This window comes from Carcharodon carcharias, chromosome 5, assembly GCF_017639515.1.
Source record: "Carcharodon carcharias isolate sCarCar2 chromosome 5, sCarCar2.pri, whole genome shotgun sequence".
NCBI classification, from domain to species: domain Eukaryota; kingdom Metazoa; phylum Chordata; class Chondrichthyes; order Lamniformes; family Lamnidae; genus Carcharodon; species Carcharodon carcharias.
The window spans coordinates 164,306,609-164,321,119 of record NC_054471.1 but is presented as its reverse complement, the minus strand read 5'-3'; the positions used below and the strand labels follow the sequence as shown (position 1 = coordinate 164,321,119).

At 40.2% G+C, this 14,511-nt stretch overlaps 1 protein-coding gene across 2 annotated transcripts in view; it reads right to left on the bottom strand.

The window, feature by feature from the left end:
- Positions 1-14,511, bottom strand: part of trappc12 (trafficking protein particle complex subunit 12) — a 75,020-nt gene that overhangs the window by 45,514 nt on the left and 14,995 nt on the right. For both annotated transcript variants that reach the window (XM_041188507.1, XM_041188508.1), the window contains 2 exons: positions 6,064-6,177; positions 3,222-3,360 (listed from right to left, as the gene is read on the bottom strand). In XM_041188507.1, the coding sequence (XP_041044441.1) occupies positions 3,222-3,360; positions 6,064-6,177 (253 nt within the window). The remainder of the gene's footprint in view (positions 1-3,221; positions 3,361-6,063; positions 6,178-14,511) is intronic.

Here is a 14,511-nt window from a genome sequence, read left to right as displayed (position 1 = left end):
GCAATAACCTTTGATGTGGCACTTTATCAAATGCCTTCTGGAAATCTAAGTATAGTACATCCACCGGTTTCCCTTTATCAATAGCACATGTGACTCCTTCAAAGAACTCCAATAAATTGGTTAACATGATTTCCCTTTTACAAAACCATGTTGACTGTGCCTGATTGCCTTTAATTTGGTGCCCTGCTGTAACATCTTCAATAATAGCTTCTAACATTTTCCCTATGACAGATGTTAAGCTAACTGGCCTATAGTTTCCTGCTTTCTGTCACCCTCCCGTTTTAAATAAAGGAGTTATATTTGCTATTTTCCAATATAATGGAACCTTCCCGAATCTAGGGAATTTTAGAAAATTAAAACCAGTGCATCAAGTATCTCACTAGCCATTTCTTTCAAGGCCTTAGGGTGAAGTCCCTCTGGACCTGGAGATTTGTCAGCCCACAGCCCCAACAATTTGCTCAATACCACTTCCCTGGTGATTGTAATTTTCTTGAGTTCCTCCCTCCCTTCCATTTCCTGATTTACAGCTATTTCCGGGATGTTACTTATGTCCCCTATAGTGAAGACCAAAGCAAAATACCTGGTTAATTCATCCCCCATCTCCCTACTTTCCATTATCAATTCCCCAGACACATTCTCTATAGGGCCAACGCTCACTTTGTCAACTCTTTTCTTATTTAATTACCTATAAAAACTCTTGCTATCCGTCTTCATATTACTAGCTAGTTTTCTCTCATATTCTATTTTTCTCTCCTTATTAATCTTTTTGTCATTCTTTGCTGTTCTTTATATTCTTTCCAACCTTCTGACCTGCCACCCGTCTTTGCATAATTATATGCTTTTTCTTTAAGTTTGATACTGTCTTTAACTTTTTTTAGTTAACCATGGATGGTGGGCCCTCCCCTTGGAATTTTTCTTTCTCATTGGAATGTATATATTCTGAAATATCCCTTTAAATGTCTGCCACTGAACTTCTAATGACATATCCCTTAACCTCATTTGCCAGTTCACCTTCGCTAGCTCTACTTTCATGCCCTCCTAATTGCCCTTACTTGAGATTAAAATACTAGCCTTGAACATACTGATTTCACCTTAAAAATAACTGTAAAGTTCAACCATATGATGATCGCTACTTAGGGGTGCCTTCACCAGCAGGTTATCAATTAATCCTATCTCGTTGTTTAATACCAGGTCTAGTACAGCCTGCTGTCTGGTTGGTTCCAGAATATGCTGTGCTAAGAAACTAGAGTCAATAAGGCCCATGGCCAAGTCAGTCGCATTTCCTGCACCTCTGCTCTTACTCTTTTCATTCCCTCCAAGAAGTCTCCCAGGGTTTCCTACATTCTCACCTTCCACCACACCAGCCTTTACATTCAACAAATTATCCTCCAGCATGATTTTCCCACCAAACAACTTCCCCTTCCCACCAGCATTCCAAAGGGGTCGTTCTCTCTTTAACACCCTGCTCCATGCTTCCATTGTTACCAGCACCCGCTCCTCTTCCCACGACACCTTTCTGTGCAAATGCAGAAGATACAACAACTGCCCTTTCACCTCCAACACCCAGGCCACTCAAACACTCCTTCCAAATAAAAGTGACCAATCGTACTTTCAGTTTAGTATACTACTTACAATGTGCTTTCCCCTATACTGGGGATTGCAAATGTAGGTTAGGTGATTGCTTTACTGAACACTGCAAGTCTGAACAAATGGCCTTGACATTTTAATTCTCTGCTCCACTCCTGCTCTAACTTTAAGTCTCCTACTTTTTTTTAATGGAGTTCAATGGAAGCTTGAGGAACAGCACCTCATTTTTTGGCCTTACGAATGGTAACTGCAAAGGGTGCCATGGTCAAAAATAAGCAAGTGAGTAGGGGCCAGAGACATGCTTTGGTCCCCTCATGCTGCTGCTCCCCTAGTGCTCACTCTGGCCTCCAACCCCTGTCCATTTCACCAGTTTATGTCATCTTCAAGTCTACTACCATTCTCCTTAAGCCTGCTACTTGTCATATTAATTTGTCCAGGTCGTTAGTATGCATCAAAAAGAGTAGTGATCCTTACAGCGACCCATGGGAGACATTGCTGTATACTTCTTCCAGTCTGAAATACAACTGTTCATCAATACTCTTTGTTTTCAGTTCCTTAGCCAATTTTGTGTCCATTCTGCTACTGCCCCTTTAATTCCATGGGCTTTAATACTGCTAACAAGTCTTACAATGTGGTTCTTTGTCAAATGCTTTTTGACAGTCCATCTGCACATCAACCGCACTACCCTCACTGACTGTCTCCGTTACTTCCTAAGAAATAGGAATAAAGATAAGCATATGACCCCTCAATCCTGCTCTGTCATGCCATAAAATCATGGCTGATCTTCTACCTCAACTCCACTTTGCTGTCTTCATCATAGAAGACAAACAAGTTGGTCAAACATGATTTACCTTTATGAAATCCTTTAACAAGCCCATTGGTAACCTATGTTTTTCCATTTCCCTTTCCTCCACATGAGACTGTGTTTAGCTGAACATTCTCTCCCCTTCTAGGCCTCCCCATGACTCATTTACTGTTTTTATGCACCAATCTTTGATTCCAATTCACCAGTACCTGATTCCTTTTCAACTCACTGAAATTTGCTCCCGATCAGTTGAGTATTTTCATATGGTTTTTCCTTACATTTTCCCATAACTATTCTAAACCTAATTATATTGTGATCACTGATTCTCAAATGCTGTCCCACCAAATTATCTTCCACTTTGCCAACTTCATGCCCCAGAACTAGATCCACCCCATCATCACTACTATATTGTTCTTGCAATTTTTATGAAAATTGCCTACAAGTTTGCTCCTCCATCTTCTTTCCACTATTTTAAGGCCTTTGATATACATCCACAATGTAATAGCTAATAGCTCCATCTATTCTTAACTTTTCCCAAATAGATCCTGGCTTTTAACTCTCAAATACGTAATCTCTTTTTCCAGTGTGTATCAGCATCCTAAATCAAGACTGCTATATACCCTCCTTTGTTTCCTTCCCAAGTTTACCAGAGTACACAGTAAACATGTAATATATTAAAAAAAAATCTATGGAAATAAGAAAAGTTGACATTAGCTCTTTTGCTTCATTAGGGGAAAAACAAAATTTGTGATGTAATGAACAATCTTCTCCACTGCAGTGTCAATAAACAGAGCACAATGCATTAACTTTGAATGTAATAAAAAGTAACCTCTGCGTCCTGGGTACACATGAGGATAGTACTCGTAGTACAGGTCTGGCTGGTCGAGACTCCCGAAAGGCTCAAATTCCATTTCGGCATTTTGGAACAAACTCAGCTTCATCAACAAGGCTAGTCGCACAAACCACAGCTGTAATAATGAACATATTATTGTCATTAAGTCTGGATTGTAATAAGGTAATTTCTTAAAAATTTAAAATATATAATGTATATATTTACATACGCACACAGTACCACTTTAAAAAGTGTTTATTACTTTGTCATGGCTCAGGTTTAATCTGATGACCTGTTGAGCCATACACGGAAGAAATTCTGTAGTTGACTCAAGTCTGTCAGTCAGCTGACCTCAGCTGGGATAACAGTAGGGTCAAAACAACTGGTCTCAGTGTTTCTGGATTTTACCAGGATTTCCAATCTTGACTGCTGTTGAACAACTGTCCTGGAAGTATGTGGCATGAGGTTTGGCTGTGATGACCTTGGCATTGCCCTTTGGTGGTGTGTTGTTGGCAAACAAAAATAACAACCATTTGGGTGAGGTACTGGAAAGTGATCAGCACCCATAGAACTGTTGCCTGGAAACAGCAAATGCCTTCAGCTAAAGATGTGGATAAGAGAGAAAACTGGCAAGCAAACAGGGGTGAAAAATGTACTTAAATGTTCTTTTCAGCTACTGAAAATAAAGACATCCACAATGCATGCCCAACTTTCAGCTATGGGCAATTAAAGAACCATCAACATTTACTATCAATGCTCCATATAGGAAACTTTTCCAACTCTTTCATGGAAAAGGGATTGCAAAGGAAACACAAATTTCCTCCATTCTGAATCAGCCAATAGGGTTGTCATGAGAAGCCAATACAAGCACATTGGTTCACTTTTTCTCTTCCAGATTCTGACCTAACTTGGGCACAGGGCTTCAGCATCAGTCTTTCTCTGCAATCTTTAAGCGTCATGGTGTGGTGAACCTGAGAGAATGGTCTAATGACTGCAATGAACCTTGAACAGATAGGACAACCAAAGTTGTTAATTTATCAAGAAACTGGCAAGAACAAGGGGGTGGAAAGGGTAACTATGAGTCATCCCAGATATATTCCTTTTTACCTGCCTGTTACGTCATTTTGAAATGGATATTTTGGTGTTAGGACAATTTTTCTTGTTATTTACTTGGTTCGTTAAAGATAGGCCAAAGGAAGTACATGATACAAAATCTTGTACAAACCCTGTCTTTCCATGTTGAATTGTCAGAATTTTTCTGTTCTACATATGCTTGTAACCAGCAGCACCACAAATAAAACACAAGACTCTTTTTCAATCCAGCTGGCTCAGTTCCAAATTGTTACCGGAAGTAAATTTTGTTTGTAGTAAAAACAAGTTGGACCATCCTAAGTTTTTGAGGTGTCCAAATTTAAAACTAGTCCACTGCCTTACTTATAAAATCCATTGCATTGATTTATTTTTATGCTGAAACCATCAATGATGCTGATAGAGGATTTCATATGGGTCTCAGTATTCTGTATTTATATCCAAGTGGAGTTAACCAATGACAAAATGAACAACAGTGGTGGTCAATACATGATGCACGTGTTGCTCTTCAGAAAGACCACTGTTATTTAATGCAATGGTCTGCCAAAAATAATCAGAGAAGGGGTAGAAAAGTGAGATGAGAATAGGCCAGAATCAGAGATGGAACACCTGCTAGTTGAGATACCTTGCCAATCAAGAATTAACATCAAATGAGAGTGATTAGAGCACGGGTATCTGTGTGGTTGCACAGGTTTTTGGAGAAGCGTGGAGGGTAGCTAGGGAATGGGGTGGGCAGCACACCACACCTCCCACATCAGAGGAGTGTGGCGGAGGGGAGAGGGAGAAGCTCCAATCCCTGTCAGAGGTGGTGGGGATGGCGGAGTGGCTTCCAAAACACTACCGCCCCCACTCATGCCACAGAGAGGGGGAAGAGTGCGTGCTTGTGCCCAGGAGGAGGGGGGAGGGAGATGGAGTGTGCCGCTTGCGCCAGGGATGGAGTAGGGAGAGCATGCACATGCACCAACGAGGAAGAGAGCGCAGAGGGTGGGGAGCATGCGGTGGGGTGGGGGGAGGGTGGATTACCACATGCCTGGGGAGGGTGGCAAGGATGTTGTGGTGGTGGTGGTGGGGGTGAGAACAGAGAGCACCAGCGAGGGAGCCAGTCCTCACTAGTGGCAGTTGGTGTTTGGGTGTGTTGCGTGTGGGGAGACTCTGATGGGAGACAGGGTTAAGGGATAGGATGCTGCATTCCAGCATTGGGAACTGGTGCGAGGAAGTGAAAGGCTGCAGCTTATAGTCTCTCACTTCCCCAGTGACATGATTAAGTGCACTCATTCATTTGATAACATTTTCTGTATTCGTGTTTTCTTTCTGCTTTTGATTTCACCTTAGTTTCATCCCATGTGCTTGTGACTTCACTCTTCCCCCTCCCTCCAATGTATTGTGTTCAGTGCCATATTTGTACATTACATGCATTTTTAAAAAATGCTTCAGAATGAACTTGTATATTGATAATCATGAGATATCTTTGGTTAGTTGGACCATGGAAAAACGTGAGAATCTCAGTCAAAGGGACAAGATTGGAGTATAGCAGTCAATTTGTAACTAAAACAGATCTACAACACATTTTGATTTGTATAATTTGTACATATGTATACATATATTATATATAAAATATTATGTATAAAACATATATACAATACTTGCATTGTGTTCCAGGAATGCCGGAAGCTTTTTTTTAAACAGAAGAGGGTCTCAGAAACAAAAACATTCAAAACTCCTGATCAAAGTCACAAACAGGCCAACCTACCTGCACAGAATCTGTAGTGTGGTTAGTTGGCTGACCACTTTTTCCATAGCCTTGACCATGTGCTGTGAGTAGTCTGCCACAGAGATCAACGGCAGCTCTCCAGTTCTTAGTATTCTGTTAGCATGGAAAGAAAGTATCACTAATTCCTCAATAGCTCAGGATATTTCAAGCAGGTGCATATATTGTAGCAGTGAATGTTATCCCAACTCTTTGTCTTCTCTATTAGTTAGCCAATCCTCTATGCATGCTAATATACTATCCCCAGTACCATGGGCTCTTATCTTATTAAGTAGCCTTATGTACGATACCTTATTGAACAACTTTTGGAAATCCAAATATATTACATCTACTGATTCCCCTTTATCTATCCTGTTTGTTAACTCCTCAAAGAATTCTAATAAATTTGTCAGGCATGATTTCCCCTTCATGAAGTCATGCTGACTCTGCTTGATTATATTATGCACTTCTAAATGCTCTGCTGTTACATCCTTTATAATAGACTCCAACATTTTCCCAATGACAGATGTTAAGCTAACTGGCCTATAGTTATCTGTTTTTTGTCTCCCTCCCTTTTTGAATAAGGGTGTTACATTGGCAGTTTTCCAATCCTCTGGGACTTTTCCAGAATCTAAGGATTTTTTGGCGATTACGACCAGTGCATCCACTATCTCTGTAGCTACTTCCTTTAATATCTTAGGTTGCAACCAATCCGGTCCAGGGGACTTATCGGCCTTTAGCCCCATCAGTTTCCCTAGTACTTATCCTCTAGTGATAGTTAATGTATTTGTTTTCTCCCCCCTCCTTTTCGCTTGGTTATTTTAGTACTTTTGGAATGCTATTTGTGTCTTCTACCGTAAAGACTGATGCAAAGTATTTATTCAACTCTGCCATTTCCTGGTTCCCCATTATTATTTCTGCAGCCTCATTCCATAAGGGGCCCATGTTCACTTTGGCCTCTCTCTTCCTTTTTATATATTTAAAGAAACTCTTATTGTCTGTTTTTATATTACTTGCTAGTTTACCCTCAAAGTTTATTTTCTCCCTCTTTTTTTTTTGGTAATCATCTGTTGGTTTTTAAAACCTTCCCAATCCTCTGGCTTACCACTAATCTTTGCCACATTGTATGTTTTTTCTTTCAATTTGATACACTCCTTAACTTCCTTGGTTGGTTTATCTCCTTCCTAGAATCCTTCTTCCTCACTGGGAGATATCTTTGTTGTGAGTCATGAACTATTTCCTTAAGCATCTGCCATTGTTCATCAACTGTCTTTTCTGCTAAACTTCTTTCCCAGTCTGCTGCAGCCAACTCTGCCCTCATTCCTTTGTAATTACCCTTATTTAAGTTTAGTACAGTTGTTTCCGACCCAAATTTCTCATTCTCAAACTGAATGCTAAATTCTACCATGTTATGCTGTTTTCTAGGGGATCTTTCACTGAGATTATTTATTAAACCTGCCTCATTACATATTACCAGATCCAAAATAGCCTGATCCCTAGTTGGATCCACAACATATTGTTCTAGGAAACTATCCCGAATACACTTTATGAATTCTTGCTCATGGCTACCTCTGCCAATTTGATTTTCCCAATCTACAAGAAGATTAAAGTCACCCATGATTAACGTGCTGCCTTTTTTACATGCCCTTATTATCTCCTGATTTATTCACTGTCCTACAACATAGCTACTATTAGAGGGCCTATAGACTATTCCCAGCAGTGTCTTCTTCCCCTTGTTATTTCTTACCTCCACCTATATGGGCTCTACATATTCTGATCCAAGATCATTTTTTGCTATTGTACTTATTCCATCTTGTACTCACAAGGCTACCCCATCACCCTTTCTTTCCTGCCTAACCTTTCGAAAACTCACATTCCCCTGAATATTTAGTTCCCAGCTTTGATCTCCTTGTAACCATGTCTCCGTAATGGCTATAAGATCATACCCATTAATCTCTATTTGTGTCGTTAATTCATTTATTTTGTTCCGAATAATATGTGCTTTTAAGAGCCATTCATTTTGTCTTTTTAACATTGTTTTCCCCTTTGACCCTACCTGTTGTTTTTTTTTGTTTGGACACTCTGGTATCATTGCCTAAATAGTTGCCCAGCAAAGCTGTTTTACCTTTTGCTTTGTAAGCCTTTGTATCCTTTCTCCAGAACAACCCCCTCTCTATTTAGTTTAAAGCCCACTTACAGCCCTAGTTTTTCGATTCACAGCTCAAGTGAAGCCTGTCCCATCGGAACAACTCCCTTCTATCCCAGTATTGGTGTCATGAACTGAAACCCATTACTCCCACACCAATCCCTGAGCCACCCATTTAACTCCTTGACTTTATTTGCCCTATGCCAGTTTGCCCGTGGCTCAGATAGCAATCTCGAGATTATTACCTTGGAGGTTCTGTTTTTTAATTTAGTTCCCAACTGTTCAAATTCTTTCAGCAGAATCTCCTTTCTAGTCGTATCAATTTCGCTGGTACCAATGTGGACGACAACAACTGGATCTCTCCCCTCCCACTCCAAGTTCCCCTCCAGCCCTAGGACATTTCCTTAACCCAGACACCGGGCAGGCAACACAGCCTTTGGGACTCATGCTCACAGCTGCACAGAACAGTATCTATCCCCCTAATTATTCTGTCCCCTACCACTACCACATTCCTATTTCCTCCTATTCCTTGAACGGCTCCCTGTACTATGGGGACGTGGTCAGTTGGCACATCCTCCCTTCAGCCCTTGTTCTCATCTACACAGCTTGCAAGAACCTCCTAACTGTTGGACAATTACAGGGGCTACCCCTGGGTCCCCATACCTTCCTTATCTGCAGTCACACCCTCCTGTCCCTGATCACAGACCAAATTTGAATTACCTAATCTGAGGGTTGTGACTGCCTCCTGGAGCAAAGTGCCCAGGTAACTTCCTCTTCCCTGATGTGGCACAATTTCTGCAGCTCGGACTCCAGCTCCTCAACTCAGATCTGCAGGTTCCTCAAGCTGCAAACACTTACTACAGATATGTTCGCTCTGGATCATCTTGGTGTCCAGCAGATCCCACATGCTGCAGCAGGAACACATCATCTGTGCTGCCATCGTTAACTTATTTTATTTAATTTATTACTTACTCTAGTGTCCCGTTGTTTACACTTTTCGTAATTAAATTTTTTATACCAGTATCGATCCGATACTTAACAAGTTATTTTTAAGAGAAAATAAAGACTAGAGACCTAAACACAAACTATAGATCTTAATTTTACTTTAAAGGCTAGAAATATTCACCAAGCCAACTCACCAATCAGCTGCTCTCCCCACTCTTTTTAAATGAGATCTCCCCGCTCTTTGTTTAAAATGAATTCTTTACACTCACCCCACTCTTTTTTGAATCAAAAGTAAAAATGGGTTATATTTCTTAACATTAAGATTCTTTTATTGTTCCTTTCAATTCTCTAACTATCCCTCCCACTCAAAGGTGACTCAGAGAATGATAGTTTTTGTCCACGTGATTATTCTTAACGGATGAGCCTGAATGGCAGCAGCAGGCTTTGATCAGAATGGCAATCAATGCTTTAATGCAATAAACCTGTCCTCACTCAATGCTTTTTGAATTCATTCTCAGGATATGGCTGTCACTGGCAATGCCAACATCTAGCACTTATCTTTAGTTGCGCTTGAGAAGGTGGTACTGAGTCCTTTTCCTGAACCACTGTAGTCCATGTGGTGAAGGTAGTCCCACTGTGCTATTTGGCAGTTCCAGAATTTTGACCCAGTAATGAAGGAATGGCAAGTTATGTCTAAGTCAGGAAGGGGTGTGACTTGACTAAGAACATGGAGATGATGGTGTTCCATGCTCCTGGAGATGTCACTGGTGATAGATGTCACTGGTTTGGGAGGCACAACTGAAGAAACATGCTCATCAGCATTGCTAGCATGAACTGCTGCAGTTAGTGCGAGTAAATACACTGGCTGATTTTATTCTCCCTTTAACACATGGACAGACTGGATGCAGGTTTGATGTTTCCTCTGGCTTGCGGTCTAGAACAAGGGGGCACAATCTCATGATATGGGGTAGGTCATTTAGGACTGAGATGAGGAGAAACTTCTTCACTCAGTGGGTGATTAACCTGTGGAATTCTCTACCACAGAGGGTCTTGGAGGCCAATACACTGAATATATTTAAGGAGGAAATGGTTTTCTAGACTCTAAAGGCATCAAGGGATATGGGGAGATAACGGATAGCCATGGTCATATTAAATGGCGGAGCAGGTGCGAGGGGCTGAATAACCTACTCCTTCTATTTTTCTATGTTTTTTATGACATAGAGGTCAATTATAGCACCCCACAGTGATGTTAACTGGAGATCAGTGAATGTGAAATAGAACATGGCTTAACAGTTGAGACTTTCTAGGTCTCTATGGCATCATGCTGCATTTTTTCACTGCAGCTCACACCCCTTCACACACTGAGGAGCACAGAGGTTTACCTGCACAAAAACAATTCCACATACATTTTGTATCCTATATTAAGCACACCCTTTTTCAACTATTCACACAATCAATGCTTAGCAAAAATAACATGGAAAAAGAGGAGGTATTTTCACTTGAAAACTGCAATATTAACTTTTTAAACAGTTTATGATTTGGTTGCTTACAAAACAAAATGTTACACAATCTATAATACTGTCAGCTAATGAAGGCCTAATTGTAATAACTCTAAATTAGAACAATTTTCTTCTGCAACTGTGTTATTCAGATTGTTCTTCGTGCAATAATATCTGCATCTTACCTATGCCTACATGCAGAATGATCCAAAATACCTTCCAAGAGGAAACAGGCTGAATCTAACGTATTTATGATGCCCTAGTTATCTAGTTGGAGTTCATCAATAGGGTACCTATAAAGGAAAGTGCAACTAATCTACCTGTGTAGCAAATCCAAAAATACCCCAGCTCACCAGGCCAAATATGCAAAATTGAAAACCCATTTCAAAAGAAAAACCAAAAAAAGTGACTTATACTGAGAATCACTGTCAAATCGATTCAATAACATGCTTGAACCAGGACAGTTCAAAGTAATACATTTAGTTCAGAGACTCTTCTTTTCCCTCCCAAGTACAGGGAACAATGCCACTTCCGGGGGAAGAAAACACATTGAAGTCACCAGTTTCTTGGTAACTTCTTCTGTATCTCTTAGTTTCTCAAGACTCCACCTGTACAGCTCACAAATATTGTAAATCTTAAGTAAAAGTTGCTGCAGAAGTTATCAAGTTAAGTACAATGGACGACTATCTTTAGCTGCCTTTCTAGCAGATTGCTGATCAAACCACTTGGTTTATCTTGTCTTTTCATTCCAGCTCAGAGGCTATGATGTTATGGCCCAAGATCACCCCATTATTAGATTCACAGAAAGAAATATTGTGAATTGAAGTTTATCTTCAATGAATACACCAACAAAAACGACTTAATCATCACTGATTATGACCTTCTGAGCATAAGGAGATTTACAAAGACCTTATAGAATATGAAACAGGCCGTTCGGTCCAACTGGTCTATGCCAGAGTTTATGCTTCAAACAAGTTTTCTCCCAACTCTCTCATCTAACCCAAACAGCATAACCTTCCAACCCTTCCTACTTCACGTGTTTATCCATTACCGCTGAAGTGCATCTATACGATTGGCTTCTAAGTTAGGTAAAGAAGTTTCTCCTGAAATCGCTATTGATTTATCAATAGCTATCTTAGTAAGGTTCTAAACAAGTCTCACATAACTTAACTGCTTTTCAATTCTTTCCTGCTAGAAATGAACCTTAGTACCTTGTTTGTTATTTTTAAATGACCTTATTAAACTGCCTCACCACTTTTAGTTGTTTGGTAGTACAGAACATGAGTATTGCTGAAAAAAAGAGACATGTCTTAGCTTTTCGTCTTGCACTCAGCAGGATACTTGCAAGAATACCAATATAAGGGGGAAAAACAATTTTTACTGTGTGTGAAGACAGTGCTGATTGGTTGGCAAGTGGCATTGTCATGGAGAATGCACCACTGATGGTGACTGACAGTTCACTGCCAAGCATTGTTTGATATTTAAACCAGGTGGCTTGACCCTGATTGGTTAAGGCATTGCCCTGAAGAATGTGTCAGCGACAGCTCAGATGGAGTGGACATGTAGTATATTTGACTGATGCCAAAATCCCTAAGGTGGTCATGTACGGTATTCACAACTTAAACTTGGATACTGCCTGTGAGGTAGGCCAAGATTAAGGTTCAAGGGTTCCTTGAAAGTGAACCTGAAGAAAGGTGGCAAGTCTACCATGGACTTGGAGAAAAACACACAAGAAAAAACTACCTGGGGAGTGATCAAGCAGTTGCTTCCTTCGAACAGAAAAGCAGCAGCAAAGGACAATAGATAAGGTAAGGCCGGGCAGTCCTAACAAAATCAGTCAATTCAGCCATGGAAAGCCATGAAGGTCTGCAATTGAGCTCCACAGCCAGGTTAGGACGCACAACAGATGACTCTACATATCAAGAAATGGCCATCTTCAATAACCAACGATGACAATATCTGTATCCCTCAATTTCTTAGTACCTAAATCCCTTTTAGACTCTTATTTCCAAAGAGTATTCTTTCTACCAAAATGCATAATACAAAGCTGAATTTTCTTCTTGCTGGGGAATTTTATTTCCAATTGCCACTTCTACCCCAACAACCTCATTAAGATCAGGGGCAAAACCTGCAATTCCATGGTGCAACATTTGAATGTTAATTTTAATTAGTTTCTAATTCCGGAAACTTCATCTGTAACCTTTGTTGAAATGTCTAAACAATGTTTCACTGGCAGAACAGCTATAACAATAAACACCTACAGGAAGAAAATCACCGTCAATAGTTTAAAATGGTTCTACAGCAGTTGCTAGATATTGAGGGTTCCTGTAATATAACATCTATTACTTTTTCTTGAATATACATCAACTATGGATAAAAGCAACAAAAGTATTAAAGTGCATGCTGTCAAGCAGGAAAATAGGAACAGGAGTAGGTAATATAGCTCCTTGCATCTTTTCTGCCACTCCATTAGATCATGGATCATCTGTACATCAAACTATTTACCATGAATTACATAGAATACACAGCCCTGAAACAGATCATTGGGCCTAACGAGCCTATGTCGATTTGTTCTCCACTCAAGCCTCCCCTACTTCCTCATCTAACTATCAGCTTAATCCTAGCCTTTCTCTCTCATATTTATCTTGCTTCCCCTTAAATGCATCCATACTATTTGCCTAAACCAATCCCTGTGGTAGCATGTTCTGCATTTTCACCACGCTCTGGGTAAAGGAGTTACTTCCAAATTCCCTATTTGATTTCTCGGTGACTATTTATATTGACGTTTGCTTAGAAACACAATGCCAGGGTCCAATCTATCGAAACCCTTCAAAATTTTAAAGACCTCTATAAGGCCACTCTTCAGCCTTCCCTTTTCAAAAGAGGCACAGTATGTTCAACCATTCCTGCCAAGTATGAAATGACATTTCTGGTATCATGCTTGTAAATCTCTTTTGCACCCTCTCAGTACCTAAATATGCTTTTTATGTGACCAGAACTGTACACTACAAGGGTGTCCTAACCAATTTTAGCCTAACTGCTCTCTTTTTAATTCTATCCCTCTAGAAATAAACCCTAATGCTTTTTGCATGCAAATTTCAGAAGGCTGCAAGAACAATAGGGTAGTGATAATGGAGGCCATCAACTGACCTTACACAGACCAAGATAAAAAGTGCAAAGGCAAGGAGTAGTTGTGTTGGGGGGGGGGAAGGAAGGAAGGAAGGAATGAATTCTTTAAATGTGTTGCAGAGAACTTTCTTGATTAGTATGTTTCCAGCCCAACAAGAATGGAGCAGTGCTGAATCTAGTCCTGGAGAATGGCATGGGGCAAGAAAACTTTGTTTCAGCGGGAGAGCATCTGGGAAACAAGGATCACAACAACATTATGTTTAACGTGGTTCTGAAAAAGGACAAGGTAAAGATGCTCAAATGGAAGAAAATTGATTTTAGCAAGTTAAAAAGGGATCTGGCTCAGGTCAATTGCAAACTAGGATTGAAAGGTAAATGGAAGGTCATGAAAGGGGCAATAGTTAAACTAAACACAGTGCGATGAGGAAGAAAGGAAAGGTATCCAAAGCTACAGGTGCCTGGGTGACTAAAGCAATTGAGATTAAACTAAAACAGAAAAAGTGTGGTAGAAGCAGATTCAATAGCAACTTTCAAAAGGGAATTAGATATGTATAAATATATACACTTGAAAAGGAAATGTTTGCATGGCTTCAGGGAAAGAGCAGAGAAGTGAGATAATTAGACAGCTTTTTCAAAGACCACGCACAGGCATGATGCATCAAGTAGCCAGATTCTGTAGTATCCAATTCTAATTTTAAGAGTGTGTCCCCTTTTTCTGGATTCCGTCGCCAA